This window comes from Geotrypetes seraphini, chromosome 3, assembly GCF_902459505.1.
Source record: "Geotrypetes seraphini chromosome 3, aGeoSer1.1, whole genome shotgun sequence".
Lineage (NCBI taxonomy): Eukaryota > Metazoa > Chordata > Amphibia > Gymnophiona > Dermophiidae > Geotrypetes > Geotrypetes seraphini.
In genome coordinates, this window is record NC_047086.1 from 352,514,870 (window position 1) to 352,538,149 (window position 23,280).

The 23,280-nt window shown below is 42.0% G+C and overlaps 1 protein-coding gene across 1 annotated transcript in view; it reads right to left on the reverse strand.

Annotated features, from left to right (window-relative positions):
* The window catches only part of USH2A (usherin), a 45,707-nt gene extending 30,777 nt beyond the window's left edge, over positions 1–14,930 (reverse strand). Inside the window, exons 1-3 of the mRNA XM_033935807.1 lie at positions 14,825–14,930; positions 5,367–5,581; positions 1,608–1,828 (exon numbers count right to left, since the gene is read on the reverse strand). Coding sequence (XP_033791698.1) covers positions 1,608–1,728 — 121 coding nt within the window. The 5' untranslated portion in view covers positions 1,729–1,828; positions 5,367–5,581; positions 14,825–14,930. The remainder of the gene's footprint in view (positions 1–1,607; positions 1,829–5,366; positions 5,582–14,824) is intronic.
* Positions 14,931–23,280: the final 8,350 nt, after the last annotated feature.

A 23,280-nucleotide genomic window follows, 5' to 3' on the forward strand; every position in this document is an offset into this window, starting at 1 on the left:
ACCCTCTCCACCAAGGTGCGCGATCCTTCTGGGGTAAAACCCACCGCTCCAGGCAGCCACCTCTCCACCAACTCGCGCAGCTCAGCGTCTCGGATGTTTTCCGCCAGGCCCACCAGTCGAATATTGTTGCGGCAGCCGCAGTTCTCCTGGTCCTCAAGCCGCTCGTGGAGGGTCACGCACTGAGCCTGCAGGGCCCGAACCTGTATCTCCAACGCCCCAGAACGATCCTCCTGGGCAGCTATGCGGGTCTCCGCGGTCTGAAGTCGCTGACCGTGTCACTCCAGGCAATCCCGCACATCCTCCACAGTTGCCTGGAGCTTAGTGAGCCGTTCATCTATCGCCGCAGAGATGGTCCGGGTCAACTCCTTGACCGCGTCGTCCTGGAGTAGCACTCTCGGCGGGGTCGCAGTTCCGGACGCCATCTTGGGAGCCCCATGCACACGCTGAGCCCGAATCAGCCGCGGGGTCTTAACGGGCATAACTTGCCCGAAAGCTGCTGCAGAGAGCCGCCGGAGCAGCCGCTAGTTCCCCACAGCGTTCCGCTCCGCCCTGCACCGAAGAAAGATAAAGGCAGAGCAGGATGGCTTTAAAAAGCGAAGATTAAAGCGCGAGAGGGTCGGAGCACGAGCAAGGAGCCGCCGCTCAGCTCAACGTCATCACGTGACCCCCCCAATCCAATATTATTAACGGGATCTATAGCATAGGGAGTGCTATTACGGTGTGATTGAGGAAGTAGGAAGGCACCTCCGATTATTGGGAGCACAAAAGAACCGATCCATGGGAAAATACTGCAAGTGGCTGGGTTTTACTGTAGTGAGGGGTACTGCCGTCCTCTGCCCCCGTAAAAAAGTCCATCACGTCCCTTCTAGCACTAAGTGCCGTTCAGACCTGCAACACATTCCCCTCCTCCGGCTAACCGAACCGAAGCTTCCCTTCCCCTCCTCCCAATAAGAGTCATGTCAGCCCGTCACATACCTCTGTCTTTCTGGGGCCGGGGTTGCAGCTCTTCCCAGCTCAGCGCCCCCCGTTCCCAATCTAAGACGCCTTTGCAACAGCGATTCTTTACCCAGAGCTGTAAAAGGAACAAGCACTTTAGTGATTAGGTAATTTTGGGGGGGCGGAGTCAGCAGCTGAAAAATCACGAATAAGTGAAACCGCAGATACGGAAACCGTGAATATGGAGGGAGAAGTGTAGTATGCTCAACAGCGATGAACATCGCTTCAATCCGTATAAACTGTACCTCTAAAGTCTTCTCTATACTTCCCTTATAACAGCCACAGTCCTTTGTATTTTTCTCTGTCTCCCCCATAATGCTACACTCTTCCTTTCTTTTTGCATATCTCTTGAATTGTATGTCGCCTTGAACCTAGTTAGGCTTAGAGTGACTCATAAATTGTTAAATTAGGTTAGATTCATTCTGGAAAAAATACAAAGCACTCAGAAAAACAAACAATGACATGAATTTTTTTTTTTTTGTCTGACTATCCCTTGTAATTTTATAAAAAGTCTTATATGATTGTAAAACCGGATTTTACGCATGAAAAATGTTTATGAAATTACCTCCTTAGTGTCTCCATCACCTCTCTAGCATAGAAACAGTACTTACTCCCTTTATGAGTGGTGATGCTCATCCATTCAGTGGGCGTGCCGCTTCCTACAGAATTATAAATCACCACTTGCGGACTGTAGTTGGTGATAGGTTGAAGGTCAGTCACGTTGCAGCCCATGGCTTTTTCATTATGTTTAACTTCAACGGGGCCAGGAACGCAGCACTTTATAATAGGTGGAACAGGCTGAAGGTGGGCTGTGTTCTTGTGAACTTAATAGCTGGAAAAATGTATAAAATGGTTTTAGTGAACATGAATTTTATTTATTTATTTAAGTATTTATATACCACTTATAGCCTAAGTGGTTTACATTCAGGTACTCAAGCTGATGGTTTTTTATGCACTGCCTCCTTGAGATGCAAATCTATCTCATGAATATTTATTGTGGATATCCTGAAAACCTGGCCTGGTTCCGGCTCTCGAGGACCGGAATTACATACCCCTGCACTAGAGGTTTTATCATGTGCCGGCAAGGTAAGTGTTCTGACATAGGAATTCTACGAGCGTTAGAGCATTTACTGTGCCGACTTACATCAAAAATCTCTAGTGCAGGGGTATGTAATTCCGGTCCTCGAGAGCCGGAACCAGGCCAGGTTTTCAGGATATCCACAATAAATATTCATGAGATAGATTTGCATCTCAAGGAGGCAGTGCATAAAAAACCATCTCATACATATTTATTTTAGATATCCTGAAAACCTGACCTGGCTCCGGCTCTCAAGGACCGGAATTGCCTACCCCTGCTCTAGTGCAAGTTGATAAAAGGGACCTTAGTACAAGTTCAAATGCAATGTTATGGTTTCAATCATTGGCCCGCCTCCATCCTTTTTATATGAATGCAATAATTCATTAAGTGCTTTAATTGATATTTAAAAAAAAATTTTCAGTAAATTTTATAATCCATTCATATAACATAAAATTTACTGAAATTTTTTTAAAAAATATCAATTATAGCACTTAATGAATTATTGCATTCATATAAAAAGGATGGAGGCGGACCAATGATTGAAACCATAACATTGCATTTGTCAATAGCCTTTGGCTATTATGAGACGCAGCAATACGGTCTGCCGTCTTCCATTTAGGATCTATCAGTGCAATTGAATTGACAAAGTTAATTTTTGTTTCATTCCATTTTTTTTGTGTATTTGATATTTGGTTTTGGAATCACTGCTTTTTGGTCATGTTCTACTACCACCAGCAAACTAAAGATACCAATAGATTTCCTCTGGAGGAATCTGAACATAAGAATAGCCTTACTGGGTCAGACCAATGGTCCATCAAGCCCAGTACCTATTCTCACAGTGGCCAATCTAGGTCACTAGTACCTGGCCAAAACCCAAAGAGTAGCAACATTCCATGCTACCGATCCAGGGCAAGCAGAGGCTTCCCCCCATGTCTTAATAACAATGGGCTTTTCCTCTAGGAATTTGTCCAAAACTTTCTTAAAACCAGCTATGCTATCCGCTTTTACCACAAAGCTCTGGCAACGCGTTTCAGAGCTTAACTATTCTGTGAGTGAAAAAATATTTCCTCCTATTGGTTTTAAAAGTATGTCCCTGCAATTTCATCAAATGTCCCCTAGTCTTTGTCATTTTAGACAGAGTGAAAAATCAATCTACTTGTTCTACTCCACTCGGGAATTTGTAGACTTCAATCAGATCTCCCCTCAACCTTTTCCAAGCTGAAGAGCCTTAACCATTTTAGTCTTTCCTCATATGAGAGGAGTTCCATTCCCTTTATCATCCCGGTTGCTCTTCTTTGAACCTTTTTTAGGGCTGCTATATCTTTCTTGAGATAAGGAGACCAGAATTGAATGTAATACTCCAGGTGAGATCACAACGTGGAGTGATACAGAGGCATTATAATATGCTTAGTCTTGTTAACCATCCCTTTTTAAAAATAATTCCTAGCATTGTGTTTGCTTTTTTGGCCGCTACCGCACATCGTGCAAAAGGTTTCATCGTATTGTCTACAATGACACCCAGTTCCCTTTCTTGGGTGCTAACCCCCAAGGTGGACCCTAGCATCCGGTAACTGTGATTTCAGTTATTCTTCACTTTGCATTTGTCCACATCTGCGTCTCATTCCTTAATTTATCTAAGTTTTTAATACCATATCTGGGCCAACCTACAGAATTATGCAATGGTAAGCATTTAAGAGTATAAGGGCTGGTTAATGAAAGGCCCTACCTAATTCTCCCTCCCCCCTTTTACAAAAGCGTAGTGCGGTTTTTAGCGCCAGCCATGGCGGTAACAGCTCTGACGCTCATAGGAATTGTATGAGCATCGGAACTGTTACCACCATGGCCGGTGCTAAAAATTGCTCTGTGCTTTTGTAAAAGGGTTAAAAATACCCCATGTATATGGCAAGAGGATGGAATAAAAGTATAAAACATTTTTACTCATAGCATAGGCAGGAGTAACTTGCACAAAGTGGCAGTTACAAACTTAGAGAATGACACGGGGACAAATTTTCCCCATCCTGTTCCTGCAAGTTTTGCCACTTTTGCTTTCTCTGCCCCATTCCTGTAAATTCTGCCTTAACCGCACAAACCTTAAACACATGATTTTAAAGTGTTTGAGGCTTGTGCAGATGAGGACAGAGCTTGAGGGAATGGGGCAGGGACAGGAAAAGAACTTGTGGGGATGGGAAAATGAGTTCCCGCGGGGATGGTGAAAAATTGTCCCCGTGTCATTCTCCATTATAACTCTAAAAACAAAATGGAGGAGGGGGCTACATGAAGAAGCAGGTACAGCCCTAACTACCTTTCTGGTTTTTATCTGCATCATTTTAAATGTTACTCCCTTAAGACTTCATGTAGCTAATTCAAATGAAAAAAAATGTGGAAAACTGAAAACATTATTAATGCAGAAAAAAAAAAAATTGGCAGCAATCACTATTAAAAAAGTATTTATCTTGCATGTGACTTATGCATGAAACTCCAAATTTTGATGCTATTAAAAATTTTCAAGTCATGACTACAACACTGACACACTTATGAGATTTTTATTTATCTATTTGCTCTGCGTGATAAAAATTGTTGAAAATTATACCCAAAATATTAAACAAAATGCATGCATAAAATCTTGTTACATAAATTAACCCAGTGAAAAGCGTAAAGCCTGAGCACAAGCTATTCTCATAGGTGCCCTAAAAACAAACCCCACTTTAGTTTAAAATTTCAGAGAATATTAATAACCTATTTTGAATCACTGATGCTAATTCCAATTCCATTGATCCAGTTACATATGTTGTAAAATATTATCTAGAAGTAAACATTTATTTATTCACATTTATCTCTGATTCATGACATAACTTTATTTTTGTATACCGCCACAATCAAAAGAATTCTAGGCGGTTTACACAAGAGAGAAAAACTGGACAATCAGCGAAGTACAATATTAAAATGAGAATATAGCATATTAGCTAAAAAGACAATAAAACTTTAAGTAAAAGTGGTAAAATTATTATATTAGGAAAGACAATCACACAAAATATATTTTTCCAAGAAAACCTAATTAGTCAAAGCCTTAAAAAAGAATGCAAAAGTATAAAATGCAAACATAGATTTAGAGCATTCATAAATATAACAAACTATTAGTAAAGAAATGCAAAATCTTTTCACAGCAGTTTCTATTACAGTTAACCATCTTAAAACTATTTAGACATAGGAGTTAGAAAAATTAATTTCAAAAGAAAACAAACCAGTGAGCAAACTGATGTAAACACTGATGTCCCAGATCATCTTTTGTTACCTGTGCTTTTTTGGGGAGGGTATTCCATAAACTGGGAGCCGTGGATGTGAAAGCTTTCTTCCATGCTCCCTGTGGATGAAGACAAGTGAAGGAATGCTGCCTCTCTAGATCTAAGCCATCTGGATGAAGCGTAACATGAGAAGCAATGTTTCAGGTAAGAAGGGCCAAGATCACGTAAGGCTTTGAATGTCAGTTTATAATGTCTTGAAATGGATCTGAGGAATAAATAAATAATGCTATCAACGCAGTGTGGCTTGGCGCAACAGAATGAAGGTTAATAATAGATCTGTCCAAGTCTTATGTGCAGAAGGTTTTAACCTATTTGCTTAAATGTTACTATTTTTCTACCTGGCCCCTTACTCCAATACATTTTCTTAATAAATATGTATACTTGAAAAGGGTTTTTCTTTAAACTTAATGCCTAAGACAAGTAATCAATATTAATCTCTTAACAGAACGTGGGAAAATACAGCAATACCTATACCAATACAGCAAGCAATAACACACATTTGGGCCCACTTTATTAAACCACATTAGGGATTTTTATCGCTGGCCATTGTGATAAAATCTCCAATGATAATAGAATTCCTATTAGTGTTAGAACTTTTACCGCAGTGGCCGGCAATAAAAAAAACCCTAATGCAGCTTGATAAAAGGGGGTCTTAGTGCAGCTGATAATGCCTTACTGCACGGTGAGTTGAGGTATCCTAAAAAAATAGGATTTATATTTTAACCCTGGGGTAGTTCTGGGGGTGGAAAGTGGGTGTGTTCTGTGCTAATCATTTATCACAGCTACATTACCACATGCTAAGGGGCACATAATCGATTTGGAAATACGTCTAAAAACCACCCAAAATCGGCACTTAGACGATCAGTGAGACAAGTTGTCCCAGTGCCGATAATCGAACTGGATTTTAGACATATCTAAAAATGACTTAGGCTTTCACAGTGCTGCAGTACGCCCAGAACTAAAAGGGGCATTTTAGAAGGAGTGGTGAGGGCGAGATTTGGGCGGGACATGGGCCATCCTAAACTTAGTCGTACTGCATGCATAACTGAAAGTTTAACAACACTGCCTATACAGAACTTGGACGTTGTGACTTAAGCCATTTAAAACCAGGTCTAAGTTACAAGAAGGTTTCCAAAGTGACCAGATAGCCACTGTAGGGACAAATTACAGACCCCTACACACTCCCTCAATGATCACTGACCCCCCCCCCCCCCCGGCCATAAAATTCATAATAAAAACTCACATATCTGCTTCCAGAACATCAGCACCTGGCAGCCTGGCATAGAAAGCCAAATAGAGCTGCACAGAGGTGACTTAAGTGGTCTGGGGGTGGGCTAGTGAACCATGGAGACGACTCTAACCATAAGTGAACCATAAGCCACTCTAACCACTGCATGTATGGTGAAACGTGCACCCCCAAAACCTTTATGTACTGCCATATAAGTGGCACCTGCAGCCATAAGGGCTATTGGGGTGGTAGACAGGTGGGTCTAGTAGGGTAGGTTCTAGGGGGTGTTTTGGGGGGCTCACCATGACCTATAAGGTTGTTGTAGTGAGATGTGTATGTGGCAACCTTTTAGTGAAGTTCACAGCAGTGCCCTTTAAGGTACCCCACTACTCTGGTGCAATGTTTGGGTGTCTAGTCCATTACTTTGCTGACCTCGTCCATGTCCAAAAGGTCGTTTTCTAGGCATTTTTGACTTGGAAAATTTTTAGGATGAAAATGGGGTATAAGGATAGATGACTTAGCGGTCTAGACGATCAGACAGCTGGACGTACAGTTAGACGATTTTTCCCCCAAAATATTTTGGATGTATTTTTCAAAAATGGACTTATTCCATGCCTGACTTTGGGCAACTAGCGACTTAGGCCCAAAACGGACTTATCTTTTGATTATGCCCCTCCATGCGATTAACACGTGGTTAGCACATGAGCACTAAAGACCTGATTCTGTATAGGACACCCGGTCTCAGCAGCCACCTACATGGTTTTTGAGAATCGCACATGAGCATCCTATAGAAAATCATGTCTATCCTAACAGACAGACGCCTAACTCCTTATAAGCACCCTGTTTTCTAACCGGCATCCATGTCACAGGTGCTGGTTAGAGAATTGCATTGCCGCTGAGCTAATCGTGACAAAGGAATCTCCCTGCCGTGATCAGTTTAGCGGCTGCAGCAGGGAACCCGTCCCCCCATGAAGTGAGCTGGCAAGAGGGATGCCCACTCTCTCCTCCCAGAACCCCCGAAGCCACCCCAACTGTCCACGGCAGGAGGAGTACCCAATTCCTCCTGGTGCAACGGCGAACCCTCCTGCCACAGTCCAAGGCAGGAGGGATGCTCAATCCCTCCTGACGCCACCCCTTTAGGCATCCCCTGGCAGGAGAGATGCCCACTCCCTCCTGCCACTGGCCCCATCATACCCTGAATCTCACTAGTCTCCGACTCCACCCCAACACTAATTGACACTCCCTGACACCCCAACATCTACCTTACACTCCCTGACTCCACCCCAACACCCCCAAGTTCCCCCTGCCACTCATGAACACCCCCATACTTTTATGTGATGGCTGGCAAGAGGAATGCCCACTCCTTCCTGCTGGCAGGCCAGCCACTACAAAATGGTGGGCCTTCCCCTTCCCGGTGCATTCTGGGATGCACCAGGGAGGGGCCTAAGGCCCTTATTGACCATGGTTCATAATTCACTGCTCTTGTCAGCGTCGGGTCTTCCTCTCTGCCAGCTCCTGCCTTCACAGAAACAGGAAGTAGGCAGACCCATCTAGAGCAGTGAATTATGAACATTGCTGCTGCTGGCAGGAAGAAGTTCTAGACACCAGCGCCGGCCTTAGGAGAAGTTGTTGGAGCACATATTTGGGTGGTCGGAGGGGGTTGGTGGCCACCGGGGGAGTAACAGGGAGGGGGGGGGGTCATGCCTTAATCCCTTCAGTGGTCATCTGGTCAATTTGGGCACTTTTTTGATCCTTATTACAGGTCTAGCCACAAATGTCTAAATGGTACCCCAAATGTTTTGTTAAAAGTTTGATCATTCCTGCAAAGCATCCAAGTCTTAAGCCTGCCCAAAATATGCCTTTAACCCCCCCCCCCCCACACACACACACACACATTTAAGATTTAGAAGCACTGGAGAGAAAATGACCAGAAAGACATCTAGAATGTCTGTTTTGGGAATGCCCACTTGGACGTTTTGACTAGTAAGACATCCAAATGTTTGTTTATGCTGTCCTTTGGACCTCTATCTTTTTTGAAAGTGAGCCCCTAGGCTTCTTTGTCATCTTTCTGCCAAGTCTCTGTTAAACATAAAATATCTATATTTTGGTCCTGCAACAATGCAAAAGACTAAAAATCGAAACAAGGCAAGGACTGCTGTGCAGAGGTGCCAGATTGTATGACTATATGCAAAGTCCTTACTATATTTCTATTTACAGAACCACTCATGAAAAGATGGCCTGTTATCCTAATCACAGATATAGGTGCACTCAACACAACCATCAGTGCGCCACTTAATCAGCTTAAATAAAATGAAAACTAACCACCAACCTTGATAAAAGGGGGACAAACATTTCTCAAACAAGAATACGGTATGAAAGAAAGAGTCACTTTTCATAATGCTCAAGTCACCCCGGACTGGATCTTGCTCCAAGGAGCAGGAACACTATGGTGCAAAAGATGCAGCAAGCTTGTTTTTAAAGGAATATCGGGAAGTGACTCTTGTGTGATTGCTCTGTTGGTGTGAGGTAGAGAATGACGGGGTGACAGAATTCATCCCTGTTCCCGTCCCCGTGGATAACCGCAGGAAACCATCTCCATGTCATTCTTTAAGGAGAGAGGGAAGAATCAGAGTATGAATGGCCACATTCGTTGACCCTCAAGCCTAGCATTGAAGAATGGTGGTGTAGGACTGAGATTGAGATAGACTAAAGAATGAAATATCCGGTTTCCTGCGGTTATCCGCGGCGATAGGGACAGTGATGAATTTTGTCACCATGTCATTCTCTAGTGTGAGGTCTATACCTGCCTCAACTGCTGTATCAGAGACCCAGTGGTAAATGTGACCACTCACCCAACTCCATCTTCACAGAAGCTGCCTTCTCTGCATTTAACATCTACAATGTCAAGGGCTGCTTCATTTCAGCAGAATGAGTCTCATAACCTAATGGCTTCACCCTGATATAAGTTCCTCACATCAGTGACATTTAGAGGTCTCTCCTAATTAATGAGCAAAATGTCATATTTCATTCAAACACATAATATATTCTTCTATTAACATGTCAGGTCATCTTTAATCATTTCATGCTGTTCGTTCACGCTGCTTTTTCCCCTTGAGTTGTAAGGAAAGATTCCATTGGGCTCAGTCACAAAATTGCTGATTGGTAATTAGAAGAAAACAGAATTTCATTTAGAAATTCTGAAATGGCATTACAGATTAATGGAGTTATACAATTGTATTCAGTTTTGATACATGACTTCCTGGTACTATATGAGATAATAGCACACATTCTGCAGAAATTGTGCTTAGATTGAGGGTGCAAATATTCTGCTTGCTCAAGAGTATGTGTAAATGAATGCTGGTACAGTAGAATGTATTTTATAAAGTACATGTTCAAATTGTAATACCATCACTGGTTCACTCAAACTCCTCCCCACCTTTAGACATGACTTAATTTTATGAGAATCCCTACTTCCAATAAATCTGGATAGAGAGAATTCAAAACGCACAATTATATCTAAACTCTCTAAAAAGTACTAAATATTCCTCATATGAAGGACAGGTGAATACTAGTGATGCATCATTAGTCCAAAGAAATAGAGGTGTTAATGTGCTATTTGAGCAATCCTAAACCGTAGACATAGTATTTAAATCACACTGCCATACAATATATCCCTTGCCTCAATTTCCTGAAACAATCACCCCCTAAAATTAGCAACTTCTACATTACACTAGATTTCTCATCTACAGTGGCTGAAAAATGAATAAGGAGGAGACTTAGAGGGGATATGATAGAGACTTACAAGATCATGAAGGGCATAGAGAGAGTAGAGAGGGACAGATTCTTCAAACTTTCAGAAAATAAAAAAACAAGAGGGCATTTGGAAAAGTTGAAAGGGGACAGATTCAAAACAAATGCTAGGAAGTTCTTCTTTACCCAACGTGTGGTGGACACCTGGAATGCGCTTCCAGAGGACGTTATAGGGCAGCGTACAGTACTGGGGTTTAAGAAAGGATTGGACAATAAGTAATTTTATAACCCTTGGCCCTTGTGACTGTTACTGGCCATTATAATCAGGGCTGTAAGCTTGGATCTAGAAACCAGAAACATATAATATTTCCTAATTTCTAATAGAGTATATGTTCCTCTCTGTGTCAACCTCTGGGAGGTGGTGTGAATCGGTTTAGCCCATAGAGTGCCCTAAACTTGCACCCACCCCATATCACAGTTTCACAGCCCTAGCCTGTAGCTTCTCCCCCCACCCCCAAGATTTTGCTAATTAAACTCAACAATCATGATCATTACATATACTTTAAGCCTCCATTTTATAGAATGTTTGTGCTGATGGTTCTTTGAACTAGTGTGGCTGTCAAGATCTATTGTTTTGCTTTGACTACAGCTGTTTTTTGCTGCACTCAAAAAAGCTGCTGCCCTAGGCAACTGCCTAGTCATGCCTAATGGTTGGACCAGCCCTAGCAAGTAACTGCTTACCAAAATTTAGCCCCAAAGTCTGATTCTTTATTAATTTGCCACAAATTCTGAATCTACACTTTTAGAAAATCAATAATAATAAAACCCTTACCGCACATGCGCAGTTGACACGCCGTGATCCCTGCCTCCATGACCCATAGCTCCGTGGCAGAGACATGGTACTACAGTGTGCAGCATGTGCGCTTCATGCACACGTGTGGCCTGTGGAGATTTGCAGCATGTGCAGTGCTTTCCTCAACTTCCTCCTGGCTGCCGGGACACCTCTTCTTCCATCTCCGACGCTGGCTGACTTGCTGCCGCTGCCGGGACACCTCTTCTTCTCACTCCTGGACCAGCGGCAGCAGCAGTCATGGTCTCCTCAAGCAGCCGCGGAACATTTACTAGGCCATCCCACTTCGATATTGTAAGTTGGGCCGGCCTAGCAAAAGGCCTGAGGCTGCACAGCCTAGCAGATGCTGGACAGGAGGAGCAGGTAAGGAAAAATATTTACAAGGCTACTGCTGCACAGGGGGAGCAGGAAGGTTGCTGCTGGACAGGGGGAAGTAAAACAAAGGGAGAAGGGCTGCTGCTGGACAGGGGGGAGGTAAAAGGAAGGGAGAAGGGCTACTGCTGGACAGGGGAAGCAGGGAAGGGGTGCTGCTGGACAGTGGGGATGGATTACTGCAACTTCCTATTTAATGGAGTAGCCAAAAAAAATCTTAAGCGCCTCCAGCGGGTACAAAATTCAGCAATCCGCCTCCTGCACAGCCTCAACTACCACGACCCCATCTCCCCAGCCCTCCACGAAGAGCACTGGCTTCTGATTAACCAACGCTGCGCATTCAAGGCCCTGGTAATAGCACACAAAATAATTTATGCCTCCACTCCAGCCTACATAAAGTCCAAACTAACCCTGTACACACCCACCTGCCCCATCCACTTAGAAATAGAGAAACGCCTATGCATCCCCCCAGGAAGGTCTCTCCTGTCAGAAACTGCTCGTAAACGCTCCTACAGCCACTTCATCCCCCAACTCTGGAACCAACTCCCTCCCACAACTCAGATCACAGAACTCATCGATGACCTTCCGGAAAGTGGTAAAGACCCTCCTCTTCAACTAAAATGACAACTGCAATCCACCCTTAAACTCCTCCTTCCTTCTTCCCTCCTCCCCCCTTCCTGAACCCCTACTAAAATTACTGTATAGTCCTCTCTTAACCTGTACTTAAACTGCTGTATAGTCCATTTTTAACCTGTACTTAATTTGCTGTATAATCTCCGTACTTGAACTACTGTATAATCTTTGTACTGTCCAAATATACTCCACTGTGAATGTTTGCTTGTAGGCCATTCTGAGCTATTGGTAGAACGGGATAAAAATCGAAATAAATAAAAAACAAATAAATAAAAGGAAGGGAGAAGGGCTGCTGCTGGACAGGGAGAGCAGGGAAGGGGTGCTGCTGGACATGGGGGAGGTAAAAGGAAGGGAGAAGGGCTATTGCTGGACAGGAGGAGCAGGCAAGGAGTGGTGGTGGACAGCCGAGGAGAGAGACAGAAAGCAGACAAGGAGAGAGACAGAAAGAAAGAAAGAAAGACAGACAGACACATCTATTCTAGCACCCGTTAATGTAACAGGCTTAAAGACTAGTTAAGAATAAACATACTGCATCAGACAAATGGCCAGTCTACCCCAATGTCCTGCATCCAATGGTGGCCAATTCAAATAGATCCTGCTGAAAACTGAGGACTTAAACCCACAACCTTCAGTTCAAAGGTTTCAGCAGTAACTGCTAGGATGCTAGGAATTATTTTTTTAAAAAAGGGATGGTTAACAAGACTAAGAATGTTATAATGCCCCTATATTGCTCTATGGTGCAACTTCATCTGGAATATTACGTTCAATTCTGATCACTTTATTTCAAGAAAGATATAGTGACACTAGAAAAGGTTCAAAGAAGAGTGGTCAAGATGATAAAGGGGATGGAACTCCTCTCATATGAGGAAAGACTAAAACGGTTAGGGCTCTTCAGCTTGGAAAAGAGACGGCTGAGGGGAGATGTTATTGAAGTCTACAAAATCATGAGTGGAATAGAACGGGTACAAGTGGATCGATTTTTCACTCTGTCAAAAATTACAAAGACTAGGGTTCACTCGATGAAGTTACAGGGAAATACTTTTAAAGCCAATAGGAGGAAATTTATTGTCACTTAGAGAATAGTAAAGCTCTGGAACACATTGCCAGAGGTTGTGGTAAGAGCGGATAGCATAGCTGGTTTTAAGAAAGGTTTGGACAATTTCATGGAGGAAAAGTCCATAATCTGTTATTGAGGAAGCCTCTGTTTGCCCTGGATCGGTAGCATGGAATGTTGCTACTTCTTGGGTATTAGCCAGGTACTATTGACCTGGATTGGCCACCGTGAAATCGGGCTACTAGCTTGATGGACTACTGGTCTGACCCAGTAAGGCTATTCTTATGTTCTTAAATATGGTAGGTGCCAGAATCCAAGCAATGTTTCCATACAAATGGTGCTTTTCAAAGATTTACAAATTTAGCCAATTCACAGTTGATCTGATTAAAAAAAAAAAAAACAAACCACACACCAAAAAAACCCAGCATGACTCTTTGAATATTATCCACTAATTCTGTTAGCTTCCCCCAAATCAGACTGATTTGTGGGTTTATATAAAACTCAGCACTATTGAGAACGATCTTGTTCAGTGCATCTGCATGAAAATTAAATTTTGCTTTCATCAAGGCGAGAATAAACATATGGAAGGAAGCATAATCTTATTTAGATAAAAAGCAAACAAAAAGCATTTGTATAATTAAGTATGAATATTGTGGAAGGCTGCCCTGGGCCATTATTTGCATGAGTAAGTAATTTGTAGAATGTCAGGTACAGCAGACAGACTAGATGGATGTGTGAGTGTATAGGGTTAAATTAGGCTCAATAATAACCAATTACATAGTGATCAATCAGAATGATAGATCCAGATGGCAATAGAAGGTGGCTGTTGGAGCAAGTTTTAGTATATGTAATTCCTTAGTAAGCTTCCACAAATATTTCTAACAGCAGTGAAACACCTCATAAAATTTTACTCCCAGCAAATAGTTTGCAATTGGATTTGCTGAACTAACTTTCCAAAAAGTTACTTCTTGAATTTCAGAGGTACGAAGAGGGGGGTGGTAGTGATGATGGTGTGGTGGTGGTCACTGTTCCCTCTAAGCTGAGCTGGAGTTCTCATCCTACAGTCCTGCCAGTGGAGGGTGCTGTTTCACTATCACATTTTTTCAATAGCTAGAGAGAGAAAAGGGGATTCTTCCCATCTATCCCATGCTATTGAAAACACAATGTTGAAACATTGCCCCTCGCCAGCAGCAATTCAGTCGGAAGACTCCCGCTCAGCTTAGCGGGAACAGAGGTGGAGGGTAGCTGCATTTTAAAATCTAGTGCAGAGTGTAAGGCATAGAAATAAACAATCTATCTAATACAAGGGGCTGCTGAAAAGTTCTCAGCCCAACCAACAAAGTTGGGGCAGTCTCCATCGAGGGCTATAAACTTAGTCCAGTGATTTTCCACTTTTTTCATTCCGTCGGAAAAATACGGAACAAAAAAGAGTGGAAAATCACTGGACTACATGTATAGCCCTTGATGGAGACTGCCCCAACTTTGGCCTAGATTCACTAAGCAAACTGATCGTGTACTGATCGATTTGCGACCCGATTTTACTCCGGCCTGATTCACTTACCTCTGTGCCAATCCGATTACGATCCGTGCATGTAAATGAGGGGAACGGCATGCAAAGTAGGCAGGGACGTGATTCACTAAAGACATCCATCCAAATCCGTATTTCCATAATTGAGACAGAGCCTGTAAAAGTCTGCACTGTTTCTCCATACAGTATTTGGGAAAAACAGTACTGGCCCTATTTCCCTACTACTGGAATTGCTATCTAAGCAATGATAAGTTTTATTTTGATTCCATCCGTTTTGAATTTAAGGATCTTTTGTGTATCCCATAGCTTTTTTTTAATTTTTTATTCTGTAACCATTTTTTCTCTACCACCTTCGCCAGAAGGCATTCCAAGCATCCACTACCCTCTCTCCCTGAAAAACGTACTTCTTGACATTACTCCTACGTCTCAAATACTTGGGATTTTTTTCATATGAACCTATCAGCATTCCAGCTATAGTAAATTATATCCTCCAAATGCTGAGTACAGTAACAACTTATAGGGCTCCTTTTATTAAGCCGCGCTAGCGGGGTTAACGCGCGTGATTTTTCATCATGCGCTAACCCCTGCGCTGGCCTAAAAACTACCGCCTGCTCAAGAGGAGGCGGTAGCGGCTAGCATGGCCGGCAGTTTAGCGCGCGCTATTACGCGAGTTAAACCGCTAGCGCATCTTTGTAAAAGGAGCCTATAGTCACCGATTATATCGTTTTAAAACTTTAAATCCAAATGTTGCTAAATTCACAAGCGCAACAAACAATTTCTACTTTAAAAATTTTGTTTTGTACAATGCGCTCAGTACAATTCCACCCAGGTTATAAGTGAAAACTTTGGACCAAGTATTGGAACAAGGGGAACCATCATCGTACAATTGTGTTCCCACCTGATGTTAATAGCAAACAAAGTCAGGAATTTCTATAGTTCAAAAAGTGGAAACCACTTATGTGAAATGCTTGTTCATCCAATCACAATGCAATGCGGCTTCCAAATATGTCCTTAATATGTGCTTGTCATCCCCCCCACCCCAAATGTGAAAAGTTAAAAAACTTCCTTTAATTTTGAGATGTCCCAGTCCTTTCCAATCCTTCCATAAATCTTTAAAAACCTTTCTATTTGCTAAACATTTTGAAAATTAATCTCCTTGCAATTTTAGCATATCTTTATTAATTATTGTTAACCGTCTCGAGCTTCCTCTGGTTGATGACCCGGTATATAAAGCTAAGGGCTCTTTTTACAAAGCCACGCTAAGACCTTAATGCATGGAATAGCGTGCGCTAAATTGCTGCACGCGCTAGCCGCTACAGCCTTTTGAGCAGGTGGTAGATTTCCAGCTAGCGCGTGCTATAGCGCACGCTAATCCAGTGCGTGCGTTAAAACCGCTTTGTAAAAGGAGCCCTAAGTTTTAGTTTAGTTTTACTCCAGCAGAGTTTCGTTCACGTCTTCAGGGAGAGCAAAAGTTTGCCAGAGCTGAGTCCAAAGCATAGTACGTATCAACTCCGTGCTATTTTGTGAACTACACCTCAAGGGTGTTACAGCAATCAAATTAAACTCCTATATGTTAGTATGGATTCTTTACCTATATTATTGTAAATCTCTTTGTGGCTGAGCATCTCTCTCGCGCACTACAAACGTGAGGGCTGGCAACAGACTCCACTAAGCTTATACAAACAATGCTTATCACGTGTTCAGACTCAACTCCTAAGTCTACCACCCTGTAATTTCAATCCATGTCCTCTGGTTCTATTGCTTCCCCCTCTCTGCATAACATAACATAAAACTCACTTCTATACTGGAAACACCGCTAAGTTCTAGGCGGTTCACAAGAGATAAAGAATACAGGTGAATACTGCAACAGAGATCTAACTTCCAAAAGATTCGATAAAAAGATGTGTTTTTAAAGCAGGTAAAACTGCTGGTAGGAGTTGGAAGATGTAAATACATGATTCAGGTCCTTAGCCCATACAGCTGCTTGAAAAGAATTTTTAAAATTTACAGCCCTTTACAGATGGAAAAGAGCGCAAGAGATTTCCTAGAATGTTTGGAATTAGTGATGATAAAAGATTCCATAAGATATTCTGGGATGAGACCTGTTAATGCCTTGAAGCAAATACTGTACATTCAAACTTGAACTTAATCCGTGTCTCGACTGGCAGCCAATGCAATTGACGATAGAAAAAGGGAGCATTATCATACTTCAAATCACAAAATCAATCTAACCGCTGCATTCTGTATTATACGCAGATTTGTATGTATATAGATACCTTTCAAGTATTTAATTGTCTGTATCATATCTCCCCTATCCCTCCTTTCCTCTAGGGCAGGGGTGCCCAAATTGTCGATCGCGATTGACCAGTAGATCGCAAAGGCAACGCGAGTCGATCGTGTTGCCTTTGCGATCTTGTTCTTCCTGCCTCCCCGAACCAGGCCAGGCACATACAAGTGCCGGACACACAAGACTTCACCTCCAACGTCTATTCTGACGTTGGAGAGGAAGTTCTGGGCCAGCCAATCACTGCCTGGCTGGCCTGGAACTTCCTCTCCAATGTCTGAATTGACGTCGGAGGTGAAGGCTTGTGGGCCCGGCACTTGTACGTGCCAGGCCTGGCTCGGGGAAACAGGGAGAAATCGGCATGGTGGCTTAGGGGGAGGGGGAGGCGACAGGGAGAGAGAAAGAATCGGGGAAGTGGAGAAATTGGTGCGATGGCTTGGGGGGTCAGGGGGAGAGAGAAAGAAAAACAGGCAGGGGGAGAGAGAAAGAAAGACAGAAATAAAGAGGGGGCAGGGGGAGAGCGAAAGAAAGAGGCAGAAAGAAAAGAGAAGGGGGCAGAAAGAAATATTGGATTTACAGAAGAAGGAAGTGCAACTAGAGACTCATGAAATCACCAGAGAAAAAGGTAGGAAAAATTATTTTATTTTCAATTTAATGATCAAAATGTGTCCGTTTTGAGAATTTATATCTGCTATCTATATTTTGCACTATGGCCCCCCTTTTACTAAACCACAATAGTGTTTTTTAGCATCAGGACCTGCGAGGGGCATTCAGTGCAGCTCCCTGCGCTAAACAACGCTATCACAGTTTAGTGAAGGGGGAGGGGGTATATTTTTCTATTTTTGTATAGTTGTTACTGAGGTGCCATTGCATTTTTTAAAGTCATCTGCCTTGACCTCTGGAAAAAAAACCTGAATACAAATGATAATTAACATTTTCTCTGCGTATAGTGTGCTTTATGTTTTTTTAAATTTTATTGTTGGTAGATCATTTTGACTTGGTCATTTTAAAAGTAGCTCGCAAGCCAAACATGTGTGGGCACCCCTACTCTAGGGTATACATATTCTCTTCTCATACATTTTTTTGTTGCAAACCCCATACCGTTTGTCAATTTTCTCTTGACCAATTTAAGTCTTTTTATGTGCTTAGCTAGATACAGCCTCCAAAACTGAACACAATATTCCAACTGGGGCCTCACCAACAACTTGTATAGGGGCATCAACAATAACACCCCTTTCTATGCAGCTCAGCATCCTTTTGGCTAAGGCCACTGCCTTGCCACATTATTTCACCACCTTGAGATCCTTGGACACAGTCACCCCAAGATCTGCCTCCTGGACAGCGTTTATCAGTCTCTCATCCCCTCACCCCTTATATCTCATATATTTCCTTTGGATTTCAACACCCAAATGCCTTATTTGGCACTTCTTTGCATTAAATTTTAACTGCCAGATCTAGACTTAGACCATTCTTCTAATTTCTTTAGATCTCTTCTTATGTTTTCTACTCCCTCTGCAAAAAAGACAAACCTACTACTATGTATTATTTCTATAGTGATACCAGATGCATGCAGCGCTGCACATTAAACACACAAGAGACAGTCCCTGCTCGAAAGAGCGTACAATCTAATTATGACTGATACACTGGACAAAAATGGTGAATAAACATATGCAGTTCATGTAGGGAAATACGAAGGGATAAAGAGGTAGAGAGGGTCAGGAACTACAGAGGGAATGATAGGCAAATATGGTACTTTACAAGGTGGTGGGGTTAGGACTTAAACCCAGCTTTGAAAAAGTGGGCTTTTAGCCTGGATTTGAATACCGCCAGTGGCAGAGTCCGACGTGCCGAGTCAGGCAGGTTGCTCCATGCATACGTCGCAGCAAGGCAAAAGGGATGGAGTCAGAAGAAGGCAGTAGAGGAGAAGGGAACAGACAAGAGAGACTTGCCCGATGAATGGAGTTGCCGGGCTGGAGTATAGAGAAAGAAGAGAGGAGAGATATTTATTTCTAATCCTTTGGCAATGTCGCTCATAAATATATTAAATAGAATCTTTTTCAGAGAAAGGAAAATAGTAAAATCAGAGGGCATAATTTGAGGTTGAGGGGTGGTAGACTCAAGAGTAATGTTAGGAAATTCTTCTTTATGGAGAGGGTGGTTGATGCGTAGAATGCGCTCCCGAGGGAGGTGGTGGAGAGGAAAACCGTGACAGAGTGCAAACAAGTGTGGGATGAACACAGAGGATCTCTAATCAGAAAATAATGGGTATATATTGAAGGAACTAAGGCCAGTACTGAGCAGACTTGCAGGGGCTGTGTCCCGTATATGGACATTCAGTTGAGGATGGGCAGGGGAGAGCTTTGATGGCTGGGATGGTTAAGATGGGCTGGAGTAAACTTTGACAGAGACTCCAGTAGATAGAACAAAAGCACACGACCGGGCAGGGCTCTGGGTTTCTGGCCCAGAAATATCTAAGAAAAAGGACCATTTAAATTAAATGATTAATTTATGGAGCATGTATGGTTGGGCAGATTGGATGGACCATTCGGGTCTTTATCTGCCGTCATTTACTATGTTATTATGTAATCGGTCTCAGTACCGATCCCTGAGTGGTGTGCAGCGTCTTAAGAATATTCAGTGACAAGACTGAAACTTATTTTATCATCCACATATACATGCTGATCTCCAAGTCAACTCTTTTCACTACTACCCTCTGTCATCTTCATTCAACCAGTTTCCATTCCAGTTCACTATCTTGGGTCTTAACTTCAGGCCTGTCAGCATATTCAGGAGCCTTCTGTAAGGAACTCTATCAAAGGCTTTGTTGAAATCCAAGTACATTACATCTTTAACCAGTTCTCTGGTCATCCAGTCAAAGTACAGGTTCATGTTTATAATATGTCATTTTCATTTAAAACATAACAGAATTAAAGAATCAGGACCTTGGTCCTTGAGGGCTGCAAGTCAGTCAGGTTTTCAGCATTTCCCCAATGGATATGCACGAGATCTATTTGCAAAACAATCCATCCTTCCTTCAAAAATAACCATACACTTAATATAAAGTGATAATGACATACATCAAATGTGACAATTTTTTATGTGTATGTTCAGAGGCCTGGCGACTTTATGAGATGTGACTCTCAAATGAAGATCCACTGACCAATCAGTGCATATGTTTTTCAAAAAGTTCATTTATCTGTGCCCTCATGACACTGCATGCATATAGATCTTCTTAAAGGTTCAAAAACACAAAACATCTCAAAATCCAGATTGCCTCCATTGTATGCAAATAGAGTTCATGCATATTCATTGGGGAAATCCTGAAAAACCTAAATTGCGACCCTGGAGAACCGAGGTTGCCCACCCCTGCTATAAAAGGATTTAGTTAGAATAGATTAGAATGAGATAGCCTACCTCTAACCCAGTGGTCTCAAACTCGCGGCCCCGCCAGGTTCTATTTTGAGGCCCTCGGTATGTTTATCATAATCACAACAATAAATAAAACACTTTCTTGATCATATGTCTCTTTAACTATAATTGCTATATTATTATTAAGACTTATCCAAAAGGAAAGATTTACAAACTATAAAGAATTTTACCTCATGCAAAATTGTCATTTCTTTAATAAGACACTAACTATTTTTTCTGAGGCCCTCCAAGTACCTACAAATCCAAAATGTGGCCCTGCAAAGGGTTTGAGTTTGAGACCACTGCTCTAACCCTACAGTATGCTTATTGATTTATAGCAGGGATAAGCCATGCACCATCAAGGACCCCTCATATTGCTTTAAAACCAAATATTTTTCCTGATAGATATACACTAGCTAAAATGCCAGATCGGCATCCTCTTAACACTGATTTGTGCCTTGGTAATCTAAAATATTAAGAACCCCCCTCTACAGTCCCCCAAAAGACACCTTTCTAAAGAACAGGTATAAAGAGTCCAAGGGTTCTTCATCCAAATAACTGAACACAGAAAAATTGATGAGAAATTGAAAAAACCCCACAAAGTTATGCTTTAGCTATAGCTTGTGTCAGATAATCCCAGATGTCAGTAATTAATAAAGAAGTAAACAGCCTTAACACTGCAAGGCAGGCCGTTTAATAATTTGTTTCCTATGGGTATGTAATGAGATAGTTATCATATTCCCAAGAGAGAGATAAGCAGATATTAAAAGGTCTTTCCAGCACCTGTAATGGCTAAGGGCAACGGCTAATTCAATAGATTCGATCCCAATCACCACATCTTTCGCTCCTCTGATTTATTACCTTGGTTATAGCTAGTCATCACTCATTTTAGTTTGCTTTTCAGCCCTCATAAATTATGCCTCATAAATAATAATAATAAAAAAGATACAATCAAGGAAATCATCTCAATTCATCTGTGGCCATGGAGCATGTTTTCCCATAGCACGCACACTAAGGCCTTTTTTTTAAAGGACAGCTTGTCATGGCTTCTGAATATGTCACCCTCATGGCATGCCTCACAACATCTTGGCAGCCGCGGCTTCCATGATAGGGGCTCGCATGGGAGAGTGCTGCCTTTAGATTTATCTGACAACATTGGAATATAATCTAGCTCAGCACTGCCTGTCCGCAGCAGAAAATGGCTCCCAAGGAAGGGCAATGACAGTGCTGTGCAACTTGTAGAGTATATTCAGTGACAAGATTGAATCTTATTTTGTCGTCCATTTATAGGTGCTGTGCTTTAATCCAATGCGTTCTATAGTTGTCAGCATTGCAGTTGACCCTGTGCAATGCTGGCAATGTTGTCTTACTGCTAGGTGTATGCATTCATGAGTGCACATTCAGATTGTGTGAACACCTAAAATTTTACTTGGCATGTAAATTGCTTGAGAGTACTCATATGTATGCCTGTGAATTAACATTAGAGAATCAATTTGCAGATACACAAAGTTCTGTGCACATAGACACACACAAAACCCATAAATTGCTAAAAACTCAGTTAAAAATGAAGACTAACACTGGCTCTTATCAAACCATGGTAGAGGGTTTTATTGCGGGCCAGCGAGGTACACCAATGCGCATTCAATTCCTATGACCGTCAGAGCATTTACCCCGCAGGCCCATTGCAAAACTCTCCACAGCGGTTTGATAAAGGAGCCCTAACTGATGTAGGCCACAGGGTGTTCTTGGGCTAAGGATCCCCAAGCCCAATATCTGATGCTTCTGCCTATAACACAAAGGGCTGGCAAGCACCAGCCCTAGGAAGGCTTGCATTTTGCTTCTTAAACTGTGGTACCAGTACTTACATAATTATCTGCACTTTAAGGACCCGGGGTCTCACTAACCCTTTCCCAACAGAGTACCTCATGTCCTCCCAGATAACATTTTTTATTTTTTTTTTTTTTTTTAAGAATTCTCTGTTAAGTATTAATTTTATTTATCAAATGTACATCCTGCCTAAAACTAAGCGGCTAATCCAGCTGTCCTTAAACTATCTAGTCTTTGCTATTAATAATAATGTTGTCCAAATAGGCGACTGTGTAGCTACCATGCAGCTTTGGGTTTGGATTTCAATTTGGATAGCACGAATCAGTCAAAAGAGCAATAGAAGATCTGATTACCAGTAAATCCAATAATATGGAGGAAAAGACCTCAGAAACCATCGTCTGCTTTCCAATTGGCTCAGGTTTCAGTTACTGGTCTAAAAAAAGACCTCAAAACTTTTACAATGATTTTAGGGCCCCTTTTATCAAGCTGCGCTAGAGATTTTTTTTTTTTTTTTTTAGCACGAGCTGGCGCAGTAAATGCTCCAATGCTCATAGAATTTCTCTGCGTGTCAGAGCATTTACCTCATCGGCCTGCGCTATAAATCTCTACTGTTAATTATTACTGCTTAGATCTGAATTTTTTTTTTTTAATTTTTTATTGATTTTCAAATTTTGACAATGCAATACAAATATATTAAACATGAGCATTATACATAATGCACTTAAAATACACAAAATCCATACATTACCAATCCTTTTCTTCCTCCCTTCCTCACATAACTATTATACTGCACATGCATATATTATTGCAATATTATAGATAAATACCTTTAGAAAACCCAAATACCTTCCCCTCCCCCCCTCCCCTGGATGTGTAAGGAATCTGTAAAAAGGGAGATACCTGACTTTCATTGCAATTCAACATATGCAGTCAATGGGCTCCACTCCTTATTGAATGTCATACTAGACCC